Here is a 24,767-nt window from a genome sequence, read left to right on the forward strand (position 1 = left end):
ACATTCCTTTGGGACTCATAAATGCAAGTTCAGTTGGTTGTCAGAGACAGGTGATCTGGGGACCTTTCCTTCAGGCAGCAGCTGCAAAAGCTGGGGCACCCAAATGTGTGTACAAGCTGCTTGCAGGGAGATACTGGTGACTTGAAATGGACTAGAAAGAGAAAGCAGGGGAATTGTTCATCAGCATCCCAGTCTCCTTGGTATCATAGTTAGCCCCTAGAAGTATGCAGCTGGATTCCTTCCAGGGGAAGACTGGGAGATGGGTGTTTTCACCTGAGCCTTTTGGGGATAGCCGCAATGAGTGCTCATGCACATGTTAATAGACGCTGCTTTGTTTGTTATGGTCCTGTGGGACTTATGGATGCAACCCTCACTGGCTTTCAGAGCTCCGTGTTTTGGAGGCCCTCCCTCAAGTGGGCATCTTATAAGTTAGAGTGCTCAGTGTGGAGTCTGAACCTCACTCCTCAGAGTGAGGTTGGGAGTTCCCTCCTGCTTATAGGGTACTGTGCTACAGTAGAGTTTATGGTGAGTGTGTCTCATTGTTTCCTATGTATCTCTGTGCGGATATTTTCTCATTTGTTTGATATATAGGAATCCATCAGCTAGTGACTAGATTTCTTTCAGCATTAATTGCTTTGTGTAGTTGTACATTCAGTGTGTCCGTGGGAGGAGGGGAATTCAGGAACCTCCTATGTCACCATCTTGGTTGACTTAACTCCACTCATTCTAATTTTGTATTTGTCTTATTTCATTTTATTTTCTTGTTTTCTTTTGTGGGGAGAGAAAGAGAGAGAGAAAGAACCACATTTGTTCTATTTTGAAGTGCCTTCATTCTGGGGTGCCTGGTTGGGTCAGTGGAGCATGTGACTCTTGGTCTTGAGTTTGTGAGTTCAAGCCCCATGTTGGGTATAAAGAGATTACTTTTAAAAAATTAAAAAATTAAAATTAAAGTAAAAAAGTAAAAAAAAATTCTAAATTCTAAAAAAATTATTCTAGGTTGTAGGGGATGTGTGTGTATTTTGTTTTTGTGAGATCTTTTTCATTTTTTGAGATTGGTGTCTGTTATCCTTAAGGTATTTTATTTAAGATACTATGATATTTGTTGTCACGGAAATTTGTGTTTCTAGGTGTTACATATCTAAATTTCTAAATAAGAGATTTAGAAGAGATTTAGATTTTTAGCTGCCTATATTTTTGCCTGTATATATGTTTACCCACTGTGTCATATTGGAATAATTAGTACGTGCCTTTATAATAGCCAAAAGAGTTAAGGAAAAGCAACTTTACATTTTTATTGTTATTGTTTTGTGACTTGAAAATGGTGACATACCTTACAAATTTGGGGTTTTTTAATTTATTTTTATGTTTTTTAAAGATTTTATTTATTTTTTATTTGAGAGAGCAGGTGTGCACAGGGGGAAGAGCTGAGGGAGAAGGACAAGCATATTCCATGCTGAGCACAAAGCCCAACGCAGGGCTCAATTCCAGGACCCTGAGATCACGCATGACATGAGCCAAAATCGAGTCAGATGCTTAAGCAAGACTGAGCCACCCAGGCACCCCCCCTTACAAATTTGTGAAACTGGTTTCTTTCCAATACTATTTAGGTAGTCAGATTTGCTTTTTCCAGGTGAAATAAAGACTTGATCATTGCCTCACCATTAAATACTGAGTTGTAGAAATGCAGTAAATACTTGATAAATGAATCAAAGATTTAATTGGGAGTAGGTCTGTAGAAAATATGAATAATCTAAAAATATAATGAAAAGTAGGGGACTCAGGGGCTCCTAGGTGGCTCAGTGGGTTAAGTCTCTGCCTTCAGCTGGGGTCATGATCTCAGGGTCCTGAGATCAAGCCCGCATTGGGCTCTCCCCTTTCTCTCTGCTAGCTTCTCTGCCCAATTATGATCTCTCTCTCTGTCAAATAAATAAATAAAATCTTAAAAAAAAAAAAAAAAAAAAAAGTAGGGGATTTGATTGTGAATGCTAACTAATGGAAATGGTTTGTTTTTAGGTGCTAGAGAATCATTACTCTCAGTCTCAGAATGTACCCAGCATAGAGAGTGATTGCAAAACAGATGCTGGCTGTTCTGTCACAGTAGCCACTCAAGATTGGACTGAGGAAAGAAATGATCAAAATGAATCTCGTCAAAGTATCTTGAAGTAAGTTTTTGATTATACATTCCTTTTCAGTGGATGATATCGTTTGATGGTGTTTGGGCTTAATGGCAATAATCAAACCCTTGAAAGATAAAGAAATGAACATTTCTTGGAGCTGTGGAGAAGGAGGAAGAGAGTACTTTCTGTAGTGCTTTAACAATTCATTGCAAAATATTTTTTTTCCCTGTTGGTCTAGTTTATATCTTCTGAGAGAGGAGCTAATTCTCATTCTGAGAGATCCTCTCTTATTATGTTAATTTCCTGTGTCAGAGGAAGTTGAGCTAATCATTTCATCCATTTTACATATGAAGCAATATATCTTTAAATAACGAGATTAAACCTTTAATAGCAGGGCGATTCCTTTGTGAGAATGGCAGATTTCATAGATTGAAATTATTCCAGTTATTTGAGTAAATAAAAATGGGGATGTTTAGTCATTCGTTGAACAATGTTTTATTGAGCTTCTACTATGTACCACACATAGTTAAAAAACAGAACACTATAAATATGAAACCTAATGTTCCTTTTCAGTAAATGGAATCAATTGAAAGCAAGCTTTTTTGTTTCTAAGAATGACTTAGGGTTTTAGCTGCTTTATTTTTGTCAGTAGAATGCCAACCGAAGCATATAATCCTGAAGTAAAAGAAACCAAAGATGAGATTATTTCTGTTACTGATGATACTGAAAAAGAACTTATAGATATTGGTGAGGATCTTTTAGAAGTAAAAACATTTAGCCAAGAGGAAATGGAAATACACCTATCAGACTATGAAGGTCAGTTCATTTGGCTAATCTTTTTATTTGACTTTTACCAATTTTAAGTTGGGGAATGACTATCTGAGATAATTTAGTCTTATATTTAAATTAGGATGTTTACAATTACCTAAATCCAAAAGTTAAAAGAGACCTCTTGGTGCCTGTGTGGCTCAGTTGGTTAAGCATCCAACTCTTGGTGTTGGCTCAGTTTGTAACCTCAGGGCCATTGGCAGGCTCTATGCTTGATGAGCAGTCTGCTCGAGATTCTCTGTGACCCTTTCCCTCTGCCCCTCCCTGAATAAAATAAATATTTTTTAAAAAAGTGCAATATTTATGAAATGTTGAGTGCATTAACTCATAACCTGAATTTACAATTCTTTTGCCTTGGTTATCTAACTATCATGGGCCTCTTCATTTTTGTGAACCAATTCTGTGAAACTTTCCTTGGCAGTCTTTGATAAAACAGAAACCTTCAGAGCTTTGATTGGAGTTAAACACACTGACATGAGGTCACTCAAGTCTTATCTGGGATTCACTTAATGAAGAGGGGTTATCTCCTGTTGTTTTTTAAAAAACATTTTTATATGTCTGTTGACCATTTGTATGTCTTCTTCAGAGAAATGTCTGTTCATGTCTTCTGCCCTTTTCTTGATTGGATTATTTGTTCTTTGGGTGTTGAGTTTGATAAGTTCTTCAAAGATTTTGGATGTTAGCCCTTTATCTGTAAAGATATTTGCAAATATCTTTTCCCATTCTATCAGTGCTCAATATCATTTGGCATCAGGGAAATACAAATCAAAACCACAATGAGAGACTACCTCACACCAATCAGAATGGCTAAAATTAACAGGTCAGGAAGTAACAGTGTTGGCAAGGATGCAGAGAAAGCAGAACCCTCTTTTACTGTTGGTAGGAATGCAGTCTGTTGTATAGCCACTCTGGAAAAGAGTATTGAAGTTCCTCAAAAAGTTGAAAATAGAGCTACCTTCGACCCAGCAATTGCACTACTAGGTATTTAGCCCTAAGATACAATTGTAGTGATCTGAAGGGGCACCCGCCCTCCAATGTTTATAGCAGCAATGTACACAATGACCAAACTATGGAAAGAGCCCAGATGTCCATCAACAGATGAATGGATAAAGAAGATATGGTACACACACACACACACACACACACACACACACACACACACAATGGAATATTACTCAGCCATCAGAAAGGATGAATACTTAACCATTTACACTGATGTGGATGGAACTGAAGGGTATTGTGCTGAGTGAAATAAGTTGATCAGAGAGAGACAATTACCATATGATCTCACTCATATGTGGAATTTAAGAAACAAAACAGGATCATGGGGGGTAAGGGGGGGAAATAAAACAAGATGAAATAGAGAGGGAGACAAGCCATAAGAGTCCCTCAATCACAGGAGACAAACAGGTTTGCTGGTGGGGTTGGGGGGAAGGAGGGTAACTGGGTGATGGACTTTAAGGATGGCATGTGATATAATGAACACTGGGTATTATATAAGACTGATGAGGGGCGCCTGGGTGGCTCAGTTATTAAGTGTCTGCCTTCAGCTCGGGTCATGATCTCAGGATCCTGGAATCGAGCCCCACATCGGGCTCCCTGCTTAGCAGGAAGCCTGCTTCTTCCTCTCCCACTCTCCTGCTTGTGTTCCCTCTCTCTGTGTCTCTGTCAAATAAATAAATAAAATCTTAAAAAAAAAATAAAAGACTGATGAATCACTGACCTCTACCTCTGAAACTAATAATACACTATATGTTAATTAATTGAATTTAATTTAAAAACTTTTTTTTTTAAAGATTTTTTTTTAATTTATTTATTTGACAGAGAGAGAGATCACAAGTAGGCAGAGACAGGCAGAGAGAGAGGAGGAAGCAGGCTTCCTGCTGAGCAGAGAGCCCAATGCGGGGCTCGATCCCAGGACCTGAGATCATGACCTGAGCCGAAGGCAGAGGCTTCAACCCACTGAGCCACCCAGGCGCCCCTAATTTAAAAACTTTTTATAAGAAGGATAGAAAATATTTCTGCCATTATACTTGTTTCCTGTAATATTCCTGACCCTTCTAAAAAGTAAACTGATTTTTTTTTCTTTCCTTTTTTTTAAAGCTTTTATTTATTTATTTGAGAAAGAGAGAGGTAGAGAGAGAGAGATGGAGAGAACATGAACGTCAGGGAAGGGTAGAGAGAAGGAGGGAGAAGCAGACTTCCCCCCACTTTGCAAGGAGCCTGATGAGGGACTTGATGCCAGGATCCTGGGATCATGACCTGAGCTGAAGGCAGACGCTTAACCAACTGAGCCACCCAGGTGCCCCTAAACTGATTTTTTTCAAATTGTCACTGTTCTCTTTCTCCTTGTTTCCCTATAGAAGGTACCAAAGAGCCTGTTGGAAGTCTTAAAAGTTCCAGTATTGCTGTTAACGTGCAGACTTTACCACAGCATTTAGAAGAAGTAAGTCAATAAGTAGTGGATAATGTTATTTAAATTATACTTGAGTGTTTTTATTTAATCATCCAGCCAAGGCTGTTATCTTTTTAAAAATGTGCTGTGGGTTGTAGAGAATATCCAGGCCATGCAGCATTTTTCTTTCACTGAAATTCTATCATTACTAAGATGTCTAATGATTTCAGGCAATGAAATTTTTATTTCATAAACTGCTATAGTGAATTAACTTAATCAAAATATTAGAAGTGTTCTATATGCAAAATGTTTAATTTAGCTGTAGTATAGTTTTTGTACATCTATCACTTTAATGCACTATTTGTGTTTTCAAAACTATAGTGCATTTTCTGTTGGAACACGGACATTTCTAATTATTGAAAAAATTCCTTCAAAAGGGATTAGTTTTTCTTGTCTATAGTTGTTTTCAGAATGTACTTATTAATCAGGTAATGATGGGTATATGTAATTTACAGGTTATTTTTGAATATAAGGTAAATAATTTCCACTGACATCATTTGTCTTTGTATTTTTATATGCTCAGTTGCTCAGGGTGACAGGCCAAAGGCAATTCACACAGTTAAAAATCTGATCAGAGCAGCACTGGGAATTCATTTAATGCTTGGTTTTTCACTTGCTTTTAGACTCTTTTTACTCTGAGTGGCTAATGTGAAACTCAGGACACCTAAGACAATAATACCTATTTATATGACCCCTTTTCTTTTTTGGTACTATTAATTTTAACAGCATTCCATGGGAGAGGTTCAGTGTCCAAGGGAAGAACCATTGGAGTCATGTATGGAGAAAAAATCAACTGAACATAAATGGTAAGGGGGAAAAAAATAAGGAAGTGATTGTTACTGCCATCTGGGATTCATTTGATGAAGAGGTTATTTTTCTTATAATTTATAATATATGTTTTATGGTGATTTGTATTCCTAGTGAAATTTAACTTTATAGCAATGGTAAATGATAATCTTTAGTAAATGTTATAGATGTCTTAATCTTGGTAGAATGAAAGAAGTAATGATATTTCAAATGCCTTTTGTTCTCCCATCACTATCAGCCTTATCAAAGTAAAATACAGCTGTAAATAGACCAGAGTTTATTCAGCTGCTAATTAGGGAAACACCTTGTCAAACTGATTCCATTTTTCTTGGATCAAATAAAGAACCATTATGAATCACAATTGTATGTGTAATTTTGTTCACTGTTACGATATGATTACTGCACACCATAGGGCTGTTCTACTGGCTAGCATATTATTGCTTCAAGGAGATCCAAAAGCAGTTTTAATCTGTTGCAGGTGGGACATGATTTCTTAATTTTTAGAATTTTTTTTGAAGTTTTAGAATTTTAGAACTAACTTAGATAAGAGAAGCACCATCATTAGATTTTCTTCCTCTTCTTAATATACAAATTTTGTTCATTTCTTCGGACAGTTAACAAAAGAATATTTTAAATGCGATGTGCCTTTACAAATAGATATTTCTATTAAAAAGCTAGCCTTTACGGTTTTTAATGTAATAAGGGCTCTCTATAGTGTTTCTGAGCAAAGTGTCTGTTTCTGCCATAGGTGGAATTTGAGGTCACTGCTAACCTCACTTCCCCATTTTAGATTCTTTTATTTCTGCTGGGCAGTCAACAGTGTTCAAGTTATATGTTCAGTTATTCAGATGTATTCTTTGCTGTTTGTTTGAATCTGTTACTAATTGCTATGGAGACAAATATAAACAGATTGTAATTATGAGCAAAGCATTGTAGAGGATTAGAGAATGTTTAGACTCTTACGTGGCTGAGCATTAGATCACCTGTACCTTAGGAAATGTGAAGAATACTTCCTAATCAGTTATCAGTCTTTAATTATAGTATGATCGAAGCCTTTTCAAATCCTGAATACACTGTTCCTTATTCATTTTGTGTAGATTCAAGTTCAGAAATTTCTAGGTAAGTATTTTTGTGTACTCTAGTTTTGATATAATCATATTTTATAAGTAGATAAGAGAATGAAATGATGCCTATTGTGCCATTTTGAAATAATTCAAAATGTTTTGACTAAAAACTAAGAGCAAAATGAAAGCAACACGAAGCATTGAAAGAGCAATGTAGGTACACATTTCTGACACCTTTATTATTGGAAGATTTTCCTATAGCAGCTGTGCTTTAGATATACAGGAACTGGTCTAGAATAGTCTTTTTGAAAAAAAGTGTAGTTGAGCCTTGGACAATATAGTTTTGAGTTACTTGGGTCCCCTTACATACAAAATTTTTTTTGATAACAACAGTTTGGTACTGTAAATGTATTTTTTCCTTATGACTCTTAGTAACATTTTCCTTTCTCTAGCTTACTTTATTGTAAGAATATAGTATGCAACACATAACAAAATATGTTAATTGACATTTATGTTATAATAGGGTTTCTGGTCATCAGTAGGCTATGAGTAATTAAGTTTTTTTTTTTTAAGATTTTATTTATTTATTTATTTGACAGACAGAGATCACAAGTAGGCAGAGAGGCAGGCAGAGAGAGAGGAGGAAGCAGGCTCCCTGCTGAGCAGAGAGCCCCATGTGGGGCTCAGTCCCAGGACACTGAGATCATGGTCTGAGCCTAAGGCCTTAACCCACTGAGCCATCCAGGCACCCCAGTAATTAAGTTTTTAAGGAGTCAAGTTATATGTGGATTTTTGACTGTACGAGGATTAAACCCCCAACCCTCTTGTTTTTCAAGAGTCAACTGTAGTGAATATATTAGAAAGTTCCTTATTTTAGTCCTCTAACAGATTTCTAATAGTGTATGAAATGCTTTTAATTCTCTTATAGAACAGATTCATCCAGTTCTTTTGAACTTCTTTGACAGAGACTGAACAGGGTGTTTAGTATTTAGAAATCTTGCTGAAATAGAATAACATAGCATAGCCTTACTTTACTTTATTATAATTTATCTCATTGCTACTTGTTGGAAACAAAGGCCAATAGTTGTCTTAAAATAGGCACGTCAAGGGGGAAATGGTGGCTCGTTGGCTCAGTAGGTTAAGCAACTGCCTTTGGCTCAGGTCATGATCTCAGGGTCCTGGGATCTAGCCCACACTGGACTCCTTGCACAGCAGGGAGTCTGCTTCTCCCCCTCTCTCTACCCCTCCCTTGCTTTTGCGCTCACTCACTCTCAAATAAATAAATAAAATCTTTTTTCAAAAAAAATAGGCAAGTCAGTTGTAATGCCTGTTTTTCATGGATTTGCCATGAGTTTTGTTACTGAGCTTATTAGTATTAGATGGCAAATATTACTGCTGAAACAGAATGAATATAAAGCCAAATAATCTAAATGTGATTTAATACATTCTTTTCTTTTTAGAGACAGTGATCAATTTGTTTGGATATAGTAATGGCTGCTCCCTTAGTTTGTGAAGTCAGTTTGCTTTGAAAATATTTGAATATCTGCTGTGTCATCTCCAAACAATCATCTTATTTAAAAAGACCAAAAACTTATTTTGATCTTTAATTTTTATTCCTATATAGACATTTTTTGTTAGGGCTTAATTAAAGATATAAACTTTGTGATTAGTTCAGAAAAGAAATGTTCATAATACTATTGTTTCACATTTAATGACGATCAACAGGAGTTCACGCTACCCATCTTAATTTAAAAAATTTTTTAACCCATACTTTCTCTAGTTTTAATTCCATTCTGGATCATTAAGTTTAGTAAAAAAAAATACTCCTAGTGTAACTCATGAGAATATTGTTGTAGGTCTCAAAGTCAGGTGCTTGCAGGGACCAGGCAAGTCAGATAAACGTGTGAACTGTTCTAGGTGGTAACACCACAGGGAGAGGACCGTGGCTGACTAGAGGTTACATCTCCCTTAATAAGACAGCATTCACTTGAGCCCTGTGCTGATGACAAATTTGTCCGGTGGCTAAGGAGTAGAGAGTGATAGGCTTTAGGGTTTAAATTTCCTGAAAACTTCCAGAAAGCCTTTAGAAGAAAAAGATGAGATAAAAATATTCAAATTGTAGATATCTGATTTGATTTTTTATTAAGTGTATTTTATATATATATGTGCTTCCACCTAGTGCACAGATCTCTGCATTTAAAGAGGAATCTTCCTCAGTTCCACCTTTCATATCAAATGGAGTCAGTGTTGCTTCACAAACGCCCGTGCCAACACTGCAGCAGACCCAGAGAAATGAACCCAGGGTGCAGTTGCCAGATTCTTCGGATTCTGTTAGGCAGATGCTCCAAGATGAAATGTTTAAATTAGTTCAGGTAAGCACCTCTCCCTAGAAACAAGTAAATCTGCATGTGTGATATATATATGTAAGGATTTTAAATACGAACAAACTTTCAGAAATGGCCAAGTTGAAATGAAATTGCAGGGTTGGTTTCTCTGCTTTGGGCACTCTTCCTTTGTTATTCAGAGGTTCCTAACTCAAGGGCCTAGGGTCCAGGCTGAGCTACCTACTTCTCAAAATGACTTCTTACACCTGATCTCTTTGGGATGCAGAGCTGCTCATGAAAGTCAGGGGGTTGAGTCAAACCAGATCAGCGGACTGTAGCTCAGAGGTAGCCAAAAAGTTTTTTAACACAATCTGTCACGTCATATTTCTTATCTTCAAACTGAACTTTGGCTTGGTTTGAAATTGTCAGCTGCATTATAAAGTGCTGTTCGCTTTGAATGTTTTCATCTTTTTCTCAATTGTTTATCCTTCACCACCAATTTTAAGTTATTTCCCTTTTCTATTTTATTTCTTAAACATTAATTTCCCTCAAATTTAATCCTCATTCATGTATGTCATGTATGTCACTTTCATATCCTTTTAGGTGGTATAATATACCATTTTTATACTGATGCTTGGCACTAGTTTTCTCTTTCAGCTAAGTGCCCTGATGAGAATACTTTTTCAGCATGTCTCACTGTCTCATGAAACTTACTGAAACTGATTTTATCTTGATTTTTCCCAGTCCCTTCTTACCCTTTTCCATTTAGTAGCATTAACTATTCTACCAGCTTAAAATTTTGGAAGCATTTCTGAAACTTTTTTTTTTTTTTTTACCAAGGGACTTTGCTGGTAGTTGCCCTGTATTTTTAACAAATTCTCCGAATAATTCTGATGCACACAAAGAATTGAGAATCACTGTCTTAGAAACATCTTTGCCTTTTCCCCCACTCTATCCAGTGTTCTTTGGTGCCCTCCTGATTCTTCTGCCCACACTGTCACTATAGCACTTGCTATTTCTATAGCTAAGCCAGCTTTAGAGTCAGAACTTCATACCTCCACTGTCTTATAGATGCATTTCCTAAGACATTCTTCTTCAGATGCTCTTTTAATAGTGTCAATTTCCTGTTTTAAAATATTCAGTAAATTTCAGGTACTAATTTGTATAATATGAAATCAGTCTTCTTTTCAAAATACAAAGTAAAAGGAAATATACTAAAAATCTCAGTACTAGTTATCTTTGAAGATAAGATAATGAGTGGTTTTTACATTCTTTTTTGTGCATTTTTTTTTCATAATTAAAGGGAACTTACATTTTATTTTAACCTGCAGTGTTTCTCAACTGGTATGTTTCATTAAGTGCAAATTCTTCTGTTGTGTTTGAAAGACCCACCACCAGCTTTTACATTCCCTCTTTTCCCATCGTACTGTCGTTAAGTCCAGTGGTTCTCAAAGTGTGGTCTCTGGATCAGTAGCATCAGCATCACTTAGATGTTAGAAATGTAAATCCTCAGACCCCATCCCAGACCTATTAAAATCAGAAACTCGGGGGATAGGGTTCAGCAAAGAGTGCTTTCACAAGTCCTCCAGGTGATTCTGATTGCATGCTCAAGTTTGCAAACTCCTGTACTCGCCTGTTCTCTCTTTACAGCTGTATTAATTTCCTGTTCCGTCTGAACCAGTGTTTATGCTAGTGGTTCCCATGCTCTTCCACACACTGAAACACCCTGTCGTCTTAAAAAAAATACTAATCCTGGCTTCCATCCCCAGATATTCTGATTTTATTGGTCTGGGTGTGCTCTGGCCAAGGGGAGTTCTAAATGCTTCTCAGGTGATTCTAATGTGCCCCAGTTTGTCAACCACTGGTAAATGCCTTTGTCTTTCACCTCATCAGCATTACCAGGGGAATTCCTCACTCTTCACCTGTTTGCCAATCTTTCCTTTTTTTCTTTCCTGAAAACCTGATCACAACACACTCATTTTAGGATTTCTTTAATTGTCATTACATTTCATCAGATCACTCCATTATGATCTCTGTGATGTTTATATAAACTGCTTTATAGATAGTCCCAAGTCTCATTATGAGTTTCTATTTCCAGTTGACAGCTCCTTGAAAAAGGGAAGGTATTCTTTCTTTTTCAAAAAAATATCTCCCAGCTTTGCTTCCTGGGTCTGACATATATTACGGAAGTATGACTGTTAGTGGGATACTCAGATGATAGTTGTTGATTCTTTAGATTTTTTCACTGTACTTTCAAATATTTAATTTTTATTTTATTCTAGCTGCAACAGATCAACTTCATGAGCCTAATGCAAATAGTAGGATCACCGTTTACTAACCTCCCAGATATACATCAACTTCTACAGCAGCCTCAGCCTGTGCCTTTGGTGGGAAGTCAAGTATCAAATCCTACAAGAGGGAGTAACGATGCTGATGACACCAGTAGAAATTTTAAGGAGAGCTCTTTTATTAAAGCACAGTCCAGGGGAGAGTACACCGCAGAGCCTGGCAAGAAGAGTCCACATTGCCATAAAGGAATTGTGCAGTCTGATCAAGATAGTAATGGAAATTTACAGGTAATACATTTTAAAGATACCATTAAAGTTGTTCTAGTAGTTCAGTTGTTGGCTTTTTGTTATTTGAGCAAATAATTTTTTGGCAGTTACTGTGTTCTACCACCTCCAAAACATATTGAACATCATGTACAAAATACGAAGTTTGTAATATATTCTAAATTTATGGGACACCTTTGGCTCAGGTCATGATCAGTGGGTCCTGGGATCAAGCCCCGCGTTGGGCTCTCTGCTCAGCAGGGAGCCTGCTTCTCCCTCTCTTCCTGCTTCTCTACCTACCTGTGATCTTTCCCTCTGTCAAGTAAATAAATAAAATCTTAAAAAATAATAAATAAACTTGTGTAATAGCTTTTTTTTTCTCTTCCAGAATGTACCACATGAGAGTGTTCCTTTATGTCAGTTAGAAGACCTGCCTCCCAATACAGGATTAACTCCGGCATCTCAAATCTTACCAACAACTGCGCTGTCTCCAGCTCCTGCTGGAAATACTCCCTTCTACCTTCTGTCTCCATCTTCTCCCATTCCGAAGACACCTAGACTTATCCCAGCTGCAAAAAGTTTCAGACCTGGTGATGGTTTTCCTTTGCTTCAGTTTCAGCCTAAGCATGAATTTAAGTCCCTTTCCTTCCATACAGGAAGAGTTCCACAAGTTCCCTTCAGGCTCCTGCCACAGCCAAGAGAGGCATGGGGATTATCTGATTCCTTCCAGCCTCCTTTGCCACAGAGAACAATGCACACAGCTTCAGTGTCCCATTTGAATTTGAGCCACTGTAATACTGAAGCCATAAAAAAAGCAGTTGAGCAGAAGAAATGGGCAGAAACTATATTTACAGAAATCCCTAAGCATGTGAACTTAGATCAGTGTGTTGGACAAGAAAACTTGACACCTCAACAGGACTCTTCAGTATTTATAAAACCAGGAAAACTACTTGATATTAAGCCAGGACCCCTTGAGATATCTCCACAGAATTCCTTTGGACTTCCATTATTGCACCTGCAACTTAAACCTCCTTATATAGTTTCCTCTGCCTCAAGAGCATCAGGAACAATTCCCTCAATACCTACCAGAACTGGAGGAGAAGAAAGAAGATACCCAAGACACTCATTACTTCATTCATGCCTATCCCCAGAAAATATGGTAATGATTTTTGCAGAGTGATGCAAAAGTAGTCCTGCATTTTTCATACCATAAATACTATACATGAGATGAAAAGCTCTTACACATTTCTTTTTAAAGAACAATGCTTCTAAAAAATTAAAAATAAATAGGAATAATGTTTTTGTTATTGGAAATAACATAAAATTCAGTTTAAAATGGTAATTAGGTATTAAAGCTTTTAGGTCTATCTTGTACAGCAATTCTAGAATTTATGAGGCTTTTTCATAGGTAGTATTTCTTCTGCACAGAGAAGAAATAAGAAGTAAAACAAAGTGACCAGTATTCTTGTTCATATGGGTCAGGGTATGTGCGTGTGTGTTGAGAGAAAGGGAGGGGGCGTGTGTAAGTGTGCATGTTTCTAGTAACTGTGATATGATTGCCTTCAAATCTGTTATACTTTAAAACTTTAAACTTTAAAACTTTTAAACTTTAAAACTGCTAAATAGGGGCACCTGGGTGGCTCAGTGGGTTAAAGCCTCTGCCTTCGGCTCAGGTCATGATCCCAGGACCCTGGGATGGAGCCCCGCATCGGGCTCTCTGCTCAGCGGGGAGCCTGCTTCCTCCTCTCTCTCTGCCTGTCTCTCTGCCTACTTGTGATCTTTGTCAAATAGTAAATAAAATCTTAAAAAAAAAAAAAACTTTAAAACTGCTAAATAGACCCCCAGATCTATAAATAGTTGTGTATATTTAAATAATGGTGTATTTTTAAAGTACTTAAAAAGATTGAATCTTTATAAACCCACAGAATCCTCTTTAAAGTTGTAAGCTTTGGTTTATGAAATTCGTATTGTTTAGGCTCTAATCTTGTAAGTCCGTATTACCATCTTAGGAAGGTAATTGAATAATTAATGCTGTGGTACACTTTTAATTTTAAGATTTGAAGATGGTATGGGGGAAAGAAATGGTCATTCTTGAGAGGAAGTACTTATCATGCCTTCTTTTATTCTGAACATACTATGAACAGAAAAGAAAAGATTAAAGGTGTGGAAAAGTAGTAGACTTTTTGAGATGGCTTGAAAGAAATTTTCTTATTAGAACGGTATAATGAACCCCTAAGTTACATTATCGGACATCAGTACTTATTAACGTACTGCTAATCTGTTCCACGCATAATCTCCACTTCTCTGTATCCTTCCTATTTGAAAGAATTTTAAGTCAAATGGCAGAAATTATAGATTTTATTTATAATTATAAGGAAGATTTTTTTTTAATATAGAAAAGAAGAAGATTAGGACTTCTAGCTTAGTTTCTGAAATAAGATGACCCATTTGGCATTTCTAGCCCTCTAAAATCATTTATTCTTCAAGCTTTGGATATTCATCTTACTGGGCCAAATTAATTTGTTATCTTGACGTGTTCTATCTCTTGCACATTTTAATTTAATTTAAACAAATCTTTTCTCAATTTTTATTAACATATTATGTAATTGAGGTTTGTAATCTTAAATTATTATGCTTTATTTCTTCCAGTACAAAAACCCACAACTTATTCCCCTTGAAAACCTCCTTGCATTCAAACAAAGCCAAGAGAAACTAACACATAATTTATTTGAACGAGGCGATTCTGGACACCTTCAGCTACTAAATGTCAAAATAGAACCATCTGAAGTGAGACAAGGAAAGGACAGTAAGAAAAGGCAAGTTTTAAGTGAAATTTTATTTGTGAATATCACTTACCTGCAAGCGTCTAATTAGTTAAAATATCCTAGTTATAAAGGTGAAAGTTATCTGGTTCAGCCTTCTGGCCTATACACAATTGCTATTCAATTTTCTTATCAAGTGTCATGCATTTAAACACATATTCTGGGGCATTCTGGGGCGCCTGGGTGGCTCAGTGGATGAAGCCTCTGCCTTCAGCTTACGTCACGATCTCAGCGTCCTGGGATTGAGGCCCACATCGGGCTTCCTGCTTGGCAGGGAGCCTGCTTCACCCTCTCTATCTCTGCCTGCTGCTCTGCCTACGTGTGATCTCTCTTTCTGTCAAATAAATAAATAAAATAAAATCTTAAAAAAAAAAATAAACACATTCTGATGAGGAAAATTCCTATACTGTGAGGGAGAAATATTATTTTTTACATTTTATTAAGGAATTCTTCACTGGAATTCATAGGCTGGAAGATTCTTTTACATTTTTCTTTTTTTTTTTTTTTAAGATTTTATTTATTTACTTGACAGACAGAGATTATAAGCAGGAAGAGAGGCAAGCAGAGAGAGAGCAAGGGAAGCAGGCTTGCCTCTGAGCAGAGAGCCTGATGTGGGGCTCGATCCCAGGATCCCAGGATTATGACCTGAGCCGAAGGCAGAGTTATTAACCCACTGGGCCACCCAGGCACTTCTCTTTTACATTTTTCTATAACATTATAAGCAGTTTTCTTTTTGTAGGACAAATATTTGGTATCTCATACAATAAATAGTCCATATACTACCTAATGCACTAAAGTAATATTGTTATTCATCTTACCATATCCTCTAGATTCTTACAAAAGAAGCAGGAGAGTAAATGTTGTGAATTGTTTCAGCGCACTAAGAAACATGCATGTAAAAAGCAAGGCTGTGACTTTTTTTTTTTTTTAAGGTTTATTTATTTATTTATTTGACAGAAAGAGAGAGATAAATCACAAGTAGGCAGAGAAGCAGGCAGAGAGGGGGGAAGCAGGCTCCCTGATGAGCAGAGAGCCCGATACAGAGCTTGATCCTGGGACCCTGAGATCATGACTGGAACCGAAGGCAGAGGCTTAACCCACTGAGTCACCCGGCGCCCCAAGGCTGTGACTTCTTTTTCTTTTTTTAAAATTTTTATTTTTAAAATTTTTTTTCAGTGTACCAGAATTCCTTGTTTATGCACCACACCCAGTGCTCTATGCAATACGTGCCCTCCACAATACCCACCACCAGGCTCATCCAACTTCCCACCTATCTCCCCTCCAAAACCCTCAGTTAATTCCTCAGAGTCCACAGTCTCTCATGGTTCATCTCCCCCTCCAATTTCCCCCAACTCCCTTCTTCTATCTCCCCATGTCCTCCGTGTTATTCCTTATGCTCCACAAATAAGTGAAACCATATGAAAATTGACTCTCTCTGCTTGACTTATTTCACTCAGCATAATCTCTTTCAGTCCTGTCCATGTTGATACAAAAGTTGGGTATTCATCCTTTCTGATGGAGGCATAGTACTCCATAGTATATGGACCACATCTTCTTTATCCATTCGTCCATTGAAGGGCATCTTGGTTCTTTCCACAGTTTGGCAACTGTGGCCATTGCTGCTATGAACATTGGGGTACAGATGGCCCTTCTTTTCACTACATCTATGTCTTTGGGGTAAATATCCAGTAATGCAATTGCAGGGTCATAGGGAAGCTCCAATTTTAATTTCTTAAGGAATCTCCACACTGTTCTCCAAATTGGCTGCACCAACTTGCATTCCCATGAACAGTGTAGGAGGGTTCCTCTTTCTCCACATTCTCTCCAACACACGTTGTTTCCTGTCTTGCTAATTTTGGTCATTCTAACTGGTGTAAGGTGGTATCTCAATGTGATTTTAATTTGAATCTCCCTGATGGCTAGTGATGATGAACATTTTTTCATGTGTCTGATAGCCATTTGTATGTCTTCATTGGAGAAGTGTCTGTTCATGTCTTCTGCCCATTTTTTTGACATGATTATTTGTTTTGTGTGTGTTGAGTTTGAGAAGTTCTTTATAGATCCTGGATATCAGCCTTTTGTCTGTATTGTCATTTGCAAATATCTTCTCCCATTCTGTGGGTTGCCTCTTTGTTTTGTTGACTTGTTTCCTTTGCTGTGCAGAAGCTTTTGATCTTGATGAAGTCCCAAAAGTTCTTTATCGCTTTTGTTTCCTTTGCCTTTGGAGACATATCTTGAAAGAAGTTGCTGTGGCTGATATTGAAGAGGTTACTGCCTAGGTTCTCCTCTATGATTCTGATGGATTCCTGTCTCATGTTGAGGTCTTTTATCCATTTTGAGTTTATCTTTGTGTATGATGTAAGAGAATGGTGGAGTTTCATTCTTCTACAGATAGCTGTCCAATTTTCACAGCACCATTTATTGAAGAGACTTGTCTTTTTTCCACTGTATATTTTTTCCTGCTTTGTTGAAGATTAGTTGACCATAAAGTTAAGGGTCCATATCTGGGCTCTCTACTCTGTTCCCACTGGTCTATGTGTCTGTTTTTGTGCCAGTACCATGCTGTGTTAGTGATCACAGCTTTGTAGTAAAGCTTGAAATCAGGCAACGTGATGCCCCCAGTTTTGTTTTTCTTTTTTTTTTTTTAATTTTTATTTATTTTTAAATTTCTTCTCAGTGTTCCAGAATTCATTGTATATGCACCACACCCAGTGCTCCATGCAATACGTGCCCTCCATAATACCCGCCACCAGGCTCACCCAACCTTCTACTCCCCACCCCTCTAAAACCCTCAGATTGTTTTTCAGTGTCCACAGTCTCTCATGGTTTGTCTCCCCCTCCGATTTCCCCTAACTCCCTTCTCCTTTCCATCTCCTCATGTCCCCCGTGTTATTCCTTATGCTCCACAAATAAGTGAAACCATATGAAAATTGACTCTCTCTGCTTGACTTACTTCACTCAGCATAATCTCCTTCAGTCCCATTTGTTTTTCTTTTTCAACATTTCCTTAACAATTCAGGGTCTCTTCTGATTCCATACAAATTTTAGGATTGTTTGCTCCAGCTCTTTGAAAAATGCTGGTAGAATTTTGATCGGAATGGCATTGAAAGTATAGATTGCTCTAGGTAGTATAGACATTTTAACCATGTTTATTCTTCTGATCCATGAGCATGGAATGGTCTTCTATCTTTTTGTGTTCTTCGATTTCTTTCATGAGTGTTCTGTAATTCCTCAAGTACAGATCCTTTACCTCTTTGGTTAGGTTTATTCCCAGGTATCTTACGGCTCTTGGTGCTATAGTAAATGGAATCGATTCTCTAATTTCCCTTTCTGTATTTTCATTGTTATTGTATAAGAAAGCAACTGATTTCTGTGCATTGATTTTGTATCCTGCCACATTACTGAATTGCTGTATGAGTTCTAGTCATTTGGGAGTGGAGTCTTTTGGGTTTTCCATACAAAGTATCATGTCATCTGTGAAGAGAGAGAGTTTGACTTCTTCATTGCCAATCTGAATACCTTTTATTTCTCTTTGTTGTCTGATTGCTGTTGCTAGGACTTCTAACACTATGTTGAACAAGAGTGGTGAGAGTGGGCATCCTTGTCATGTTCCTGATCTCAAAGGGAAGGCTGTCAGTTTTTCCCCATTGAGGATGATCTTCAAAGTATAGGGATAGAGGGTACATTCCTCAACTTCATAAAATCTATCTATGAAAAGGCTGTGACTTCTGATGAAGAGATTTATAGTGTTTTACCCATAATGGGTATTCAAAGATGTATTGACTGGTAGATTACTACTGAGTTTAGCAAATAGTGTAAGAATTTCACATTTAGGGGCACCTGTGCGGCTCAGCCAGTTGGGCGTCTTCCTTCATCTCAGCTTATGATCCCAGGATCCTGGGATCGAGTCCTGTCCCTGGCCCAGGGGGAGGGGGAGGTCAAGCTTCCTGCTCAGCAGGGGGTCTGTTTCTCCCTCTGCCCCTTCCCTTTCTCATGTTCTCTCTCCCTCTCTCAAATAAATAAAATCTTCTTTTTTTAAGATTTTATTTATTTATTTGATAGAGAGAAAGAGTTCACAAGTAGGCAGAGAGGCAGGCAGAGGGCAGGGGAAGCAGGCTTACTGCTGAGCAGAGAGCCCAATGCGGGGCTGGATCCCAGGACCCACTCAGCCACTCAGGCGCCTGGCAAATAAATAAAATCTTAAAAAAAAAAAAAAAGAATTTCCCATTTACAGACCCTAAAGTCTACTACCAGTGCTCTCTTTCCAGAAATGTTTCCTTCCTTCCATCTTTTTCAGATATTCCCTCATCAGAATAAGTCTTCTCCTTAGCTTTTTGGGCCCTCTTTCCTCCTTGCTGGGATTTTGCTGAGGTGACTTAAGTATACTTAACTTCTTCAAAAGGGTGATTGGAGGCATCCCGTAGGGCTTCTGGGGTCAGGTCAGAGTCTGCAGAAAGGAGCATTTGAAAATTACTTAACAGGTGTGATTCTAACCTGAGATTCCAGTGACTAACAGAAAAGTCAGTTCACTAGTAAAGGAACTAAAAATAACTTTCATGTGTCCCTGACATTTGCTTCTATTTGCTTGAATACTACCAAAGGATCTTGCTCATTTAATTATATGCCATAGAATACTTTATTGCCATAATTTTGACAACCCTCACCCTATATAGCATAATATAAGTGAAAAACTGTTACTAAAATAGTAACATGTTTTATTCTTTTTAACAGACAAAGACGGCGAGCTGAGAAAGAGCTGCAAGAAAAAAGATCAGAGAAACTGAAGAGAAAACCAAGGGTGGCTTTCCAACCAGAGGGCTCCCTTGTGAATGATAATGATTCAGAAATAGTTATGAAACCCAAGGTACAGGAACACTATTATACATGCCTCTCTGGTCTGCCTGTACATAGAGTTGCAAGTGTCTTTGTGGTTTATCTAGTCTTCTGATTGCTGGAAGCTTCCGATTATGACCAGGAGAATCTTTACATCATTAAGTATATAAGCCCTGCTGCATTCCTCTTTGGAATAGTGGACATATAGTTGCAAATGTGAAAAGTTTTTGATTTACCTGCCTTTGTGACTTTTTTATGTTTGAAATCACTCCTTGCTTTTTCTGTGACGTCTTAATGCATGTCATATATGTTCTTTGGGTTGCTCCTATTATAGTTTGACCCTTTTTCGATCCCTCCAGCATTTCCCACACACAGGTTTGTTAAGTAACCTATATATTGAAATCAGATCTTTTCAAACATTACTTCTAAGTTTGGTGACTGTTTACATATTTTTGCAACAAATTAAACACTAACAGTTTTGTTTATAAGGATTTTTTTTTTAAATATTTTTTAATTTATTTGACAGAGAGCACTAGCAGGCAGAGAGGCAGGCGGGGGGGGCGGGGAAGCAGGCTCCCTGCCGAAGCAGAGAGTCCAATGTGGGACTTGATCCCAGGACCCCGGGATCACAACCCAAGCCGAAGGCAGCGGCTCAACCCACTGAGCCACCCAGGCACCCTGTTTATAAGGATTTTTAAAAAGCATACTGTCGTGAGCCTCAAAGGCATGTCTGGAGGCATTTGCTACCATTGTTGAGTCCCTGAGCACTTTTGATACAGTGGGGGGACTATTTGAGTGTTAGAGCTGCTCTGCAGTGGAGAAGAGCACACTGTAATTTAGTAACTGCATTAAGTTAGTAATGTTCTTTTTTATTGCTTGGTTTATGAGTTTTGTGAACTTCTTTGTGAAGTTACTTTGATAGAGTAAATAAATATTTATTGAATGGATTCAAGCCTATACATAAACTTTCGACAATCCTCTTAGCTATTTAATTTTTTTTTTCAAAGTAATGATTGTCTTTGAGTTACAATCATAGAATGATCATTTGGGGATTCATTTAGGAGCAAGAACATCCTGGTTCCCAGCCTTTGGATGACTTCGATATTCCTTTTGGTATGTATAATCATGATTAATGTAGTGTCTCAGTTCAAAGTTAAAATCAGTTTTCTAGAATTATGTATGTAAAAATGAGGCTAAATTATTTTATCTTCAACAAAATAGAGTGTGTGTGTATGTGTGTGTGTGTTTTGATGTGTTATCTGGTAGAGCAGTGGTTGAAACTGTGGCCCACAGGCCAGATCCAGACCATGCCTGTTTTTGTAAATCAAAAAAAATTTTTATAAAGATTTTATTTATTTATTTGACAGAGAGAGATCACAAGTAGGCAGAGAGGCAGGCTCCCCGCTGAGCAGAGAGCCCAATGCAGGACTCGATCCCAGGACCCTAAGATCATGATCTGAGCCAAAGGCAGAGGCTTAACCCCCTAAGCCACCCAGGCACCCCTGTAAATCAAAATTTTTTTAAGGTTTTATTTATTTAAAAGAGAGAGAGAGCACATAAGCATGAGTGGGGGAGGAGAAGGAGGGAGAATCTCAAGCCAACTGCCCTCTGAGCGTGGAGCCTGACGTGGTACTTGATCTCATGACCCCTGAGCCCACGACCTGAGCCAAAACAAGTCAGAGGCTCAATGACTGTGCCACCCAGGTGCCCCTTTGTAAATCAAGTTTTGTTGAAACAGAGCTATGCTCATTTATTTACACATTGTTACTGACAGATTTTGCACTGGAGCAGGGTTCACTTGTTGCAAGAGGAACCATACAATCTGCAAAGCCTAAAATCTTTATTGTCTGGCCTTTTACAGAAAAAATTTGCTGATCCTTATAGTAGAACAGCACAATTAATTAGAATCTCAAATAAGATACTGATATATAAGGCCTAAAAGGAAATTATGGAAAAACATGCCTGTTGAATTCTTTATAGAAATACATGCACAGGGTGCCTGGGTGGCTCGGTGGGTTAAGCCTCTTCCTTCGGCTCATGTCATGATCTCAGGGTCCTGGGATCGAGTTCCGCATCAGGCTCTCTGCTTGGTGGGGCACCTGTTTCTCCCTCTCTCTCTCTGCCTGCCTCTCTGCCTCCTTGTGATCTCTCTCTCAAATAAATAAATAAAATCTTAAAAAAAAAAAGAAAATACATGCACATTACAGTAAGGAATCAGTTCAGGAAAGAGTACTTGTTTATAAGATAGGAAATTCTTTTCTTTCTCTAGTGGGTCAGTTGATTTCTTGCCACCAAATGTATGTGTTCCCCAAGACTTTCTTCTCAGTAATTTTCATCACACATACACAAACATTCACTCTCATGACTTCAGCTCTTAAATTTTTTGATGACACTCAAATACACATCTACCCTCTCTCATCATTCTTTTCTACTTTCATCTTAGATTTAGCATGTCCAAATTTTATTTTATTTTTTGAAGATTTTATTTGTTTATTAGAGAGGGAGCGAGCATGAGCAGTGGGGAAGTGGGGGCCAGAGGGGCAGAGAGAGAGGGAGAAGCAGGGTTCCCACTGAGCAGGGAGCCGTCAAGGGTCGTCTCCGTTCCAGGACCCTGGGATCATTACCTGAACCAAAGGCAGACATTTAACCGACTGAGCCACCCAGGCATCCCCCACCGGCACCACCTTCCGTGATGCCACTGCCCTGCATCAAGCCTCTGTATGCCTAAACCAAGCAGTTTTTTCCCTAACTGACCTGCTTAGCTTGTACCTCTCAGCTTCCTAACCTATCTGGTATTCTTTCCCATTCACTTGTCTTAAAACCATTTTCTCTTTCATTCTTAACAGTGTTTTGTTTTGTGTTTTTGCTTTGTGGAGGTAATACATGTTCACTGGAGAAAATATAAATCAGGAATAGGAAGAATAATAAACTCCCCCCTCCAAAAAAAAAACTCCCATAATTTCTCTGTCTAGAGATAGCCAGTGTTTTCTTCCAAGGTTTATTTTTTAAATATCTCCACTCATATATATCTGTAAATACATATATAGGTAGTTATATACTCTTATATAAATGTTTTATTTTTATTTAATATAATGTAATGTTATCTATTTAATAATATTTAATATATATTTAATAATTATATTTTAGTAAATATATGCTTAATACGTGTATTGTGTCATTTCAAACAACAGTAATTCTCCAATTCCCTGACACCAATTCAGTTCTGACAATAACCTGGAGTTAACACAGATCCCACAGATTAATGGCTCAGTCTCAAAAGACCACTTCAGATATCAGCTACAAATGGGGTCCCCCATACACCTGCACATTTGCCCAGTCAACTACACATTCAGGGATTCCCATGACTCACCCTCCAGGTTCACTAATTTGCTACAGTGATTCCAGAATTCAGAGAAGTGCTTCACTTATTATAGTTTTATTATAAGGGATACAATTCAGGAGGAGCCAAATGGAAGAGATGCATAAAGGAAGGTATGGGGGTTGAGGGCACAGTCTTTCCACACCCTCTCTGGGTACGCCACATACCCAGCACATCCCCTTGCTCATCAACCCAGAAGCCCCCTTAACCTCATTGTTTCAGGATTTTTATTGACGTTTCATTATATAGGCATGATTGATTGCATCATTAGCCATTGGTGATTGAACTGCATCTCCAGCTGCTCTCCATTCCCCAGAGGTAGGGTTGGGGTGAGACTGATGATGGTTCTAACCCTCTGACCATGTGGTTTTTTCCTCTGGTGACCAGCACCTATCCTGAAGCTATCTAGGGGCCTTTCAAGAGTCACCTCATTAGCATAAATTCAGATATGATCAAAAGGGTCATAACATGAATAATGACAGGAATTTACTCAGGAAATTCCAAAGATTTAAGGAACTCTGCGCTTACAACCAAGGATGAAGACCAAATATATATATATTTTATTATACTATAATGTGCCATAATTGATCATCTCTTATGCTACTTTGTTGTCCTGGATGGTCTCCCAGGAGAATTCACATCTAAACCCAAACTCCCATAATAGACTTTGGACTTGGATTCTACTTGCGGCTAAACTTTTCCACCTAAGTGGAAATTACCTCAAGTGCAGCATGTGCAGTCCGAATTTGTTGTCTATTCCCCAACAGCTGCTTTGTTCTTTCATTCTCCATCCCCACTGGTGTCACCACCAACTCAACACCAAAACATAGGTTATCTGAATTCTGCCTTCTCCCACCTTCTCATCTAGACAATAACCAGGTCTTGTCTGTTTTACTTCCACTGAAATTTGTAAATTTATCATCTCTCCTCCATTTTTCACCATTACTGAAGTTCTGATCTGAACTGGTACAGCAGCCTCATCTGTCTGGAGCCACTTGAATGCATTCCATATACTGGCTGGGGTGGTTTTTCTTGAACATCAATCTGACCATATCATTTTCTTGTTTAACATTTTCTACTGGATCTTCATCAGCCAGAAGAACATTTAGGTTTCTAGGTTGGACATACAGAATCCTCCACAATTTTGGTTTTGATTTCACTGAGCTGCCTTTGAGAGTTAACATAGACAGCACCTCATTCAGAAAGTCCATTTTGATAACATCTTGGCACCCCATGCCTTATTTCCCTTGAGTTAGGTGCTCTGCTATTGGACTCCAGGTAATATGTTGGCTTCTCAGTGATTGCTTTGAATGTTTTGTTGTTATGTTTAAGAAATGCTACAAGAGGATATTAATACTTCAGCTGGATTGCACTTTATGGCCTCTGTGAGAAAGAAAGCTGTAGAATGTCAGGATGCAAGTACAAATACAGACCCAGGTAAAATGCTATTTTACCTTAATTTTTAAAATTCATATGTTTTGTGCAATATTTAATATATCTAGACTTTTTCTTCAAAATAATGATTTAACATGAATTTTAAGTTAAGTGATAATAGTTACTCCTCCTAAGTTCTTTTTTTTTTTTTT

At 37.9% G+C, this 24,767-nt stretch overlaps 1 protein-coding gene across 1 annotated transcript in view; it reads left to right on the forward strand.

The window, feature by feature from the left end:
* Nucleotides 1-24,767, forward strand: part of LOC111140943 (chromosome unknown C5orf42 homolog) — a 135,293-nt gene that overhangs the window by 62,352 nt on the left and 48,174 nt on the right. The window contains exons 26-37 of the mRNA XM_022493213.1: nt 2,014-2,162; nt 2,767-2,933; nt 5,309-5,391; nt 6,127-6,206; nt 7,249-7,326; nt 9,451-9,643; nt 11,878-12,171; nt 12,536-13,306; nt 14,797-14,963; nt 19,701-19,833; nt 20,864-20,915; nt 24,514-24,618. Of these exons, the coding sequence (XP_022348921.1) occupies nt 2,014-2,162; nt 2,767-2,933; nt 5,309-5,391; nt 6,127-6,206; nt 7,249-7,326; nt 9,451-9,643; nt 11,878-12,171; nt 12,536-13,306; nt 14,797-14,963; nt 19,701-19,833; nt 20,864-20,915; nt 24,514-24,618 (2,272 nt within the window). The remainder of the gene's footprint in view (nt 1-2,013; nt 2,163-2,766; nt 2,934-5,308; nt 5,392-6,126; nt 6,207-7,248; nt 7,327-9,450; nt 9,644-11,877; nt 12,172-12,535; nt 13,307-14,796; nt 14,964-19,700; nt 19,834-20,863; nt 20,916-24,513; nt 24,619-24,767) is intronic.

This window comes from Enhydra lutris, unplaced genomic scaffold (genome assembly GCF_002288905.1).
Source record: "Enhydra lutris kenyoni isolate GAN:26980312 unplaced genomic scaffold, ASM228890v2 scaffoldscaffold5, whole genome shotgun sequence".
NCBI classification, from domain to species: domain Eukaryota; kingdom Metazoa; phylum Chordata; class Mammalia; order Carnivora; family Mustelidae; genus Enhydra; species Enhydra lutris.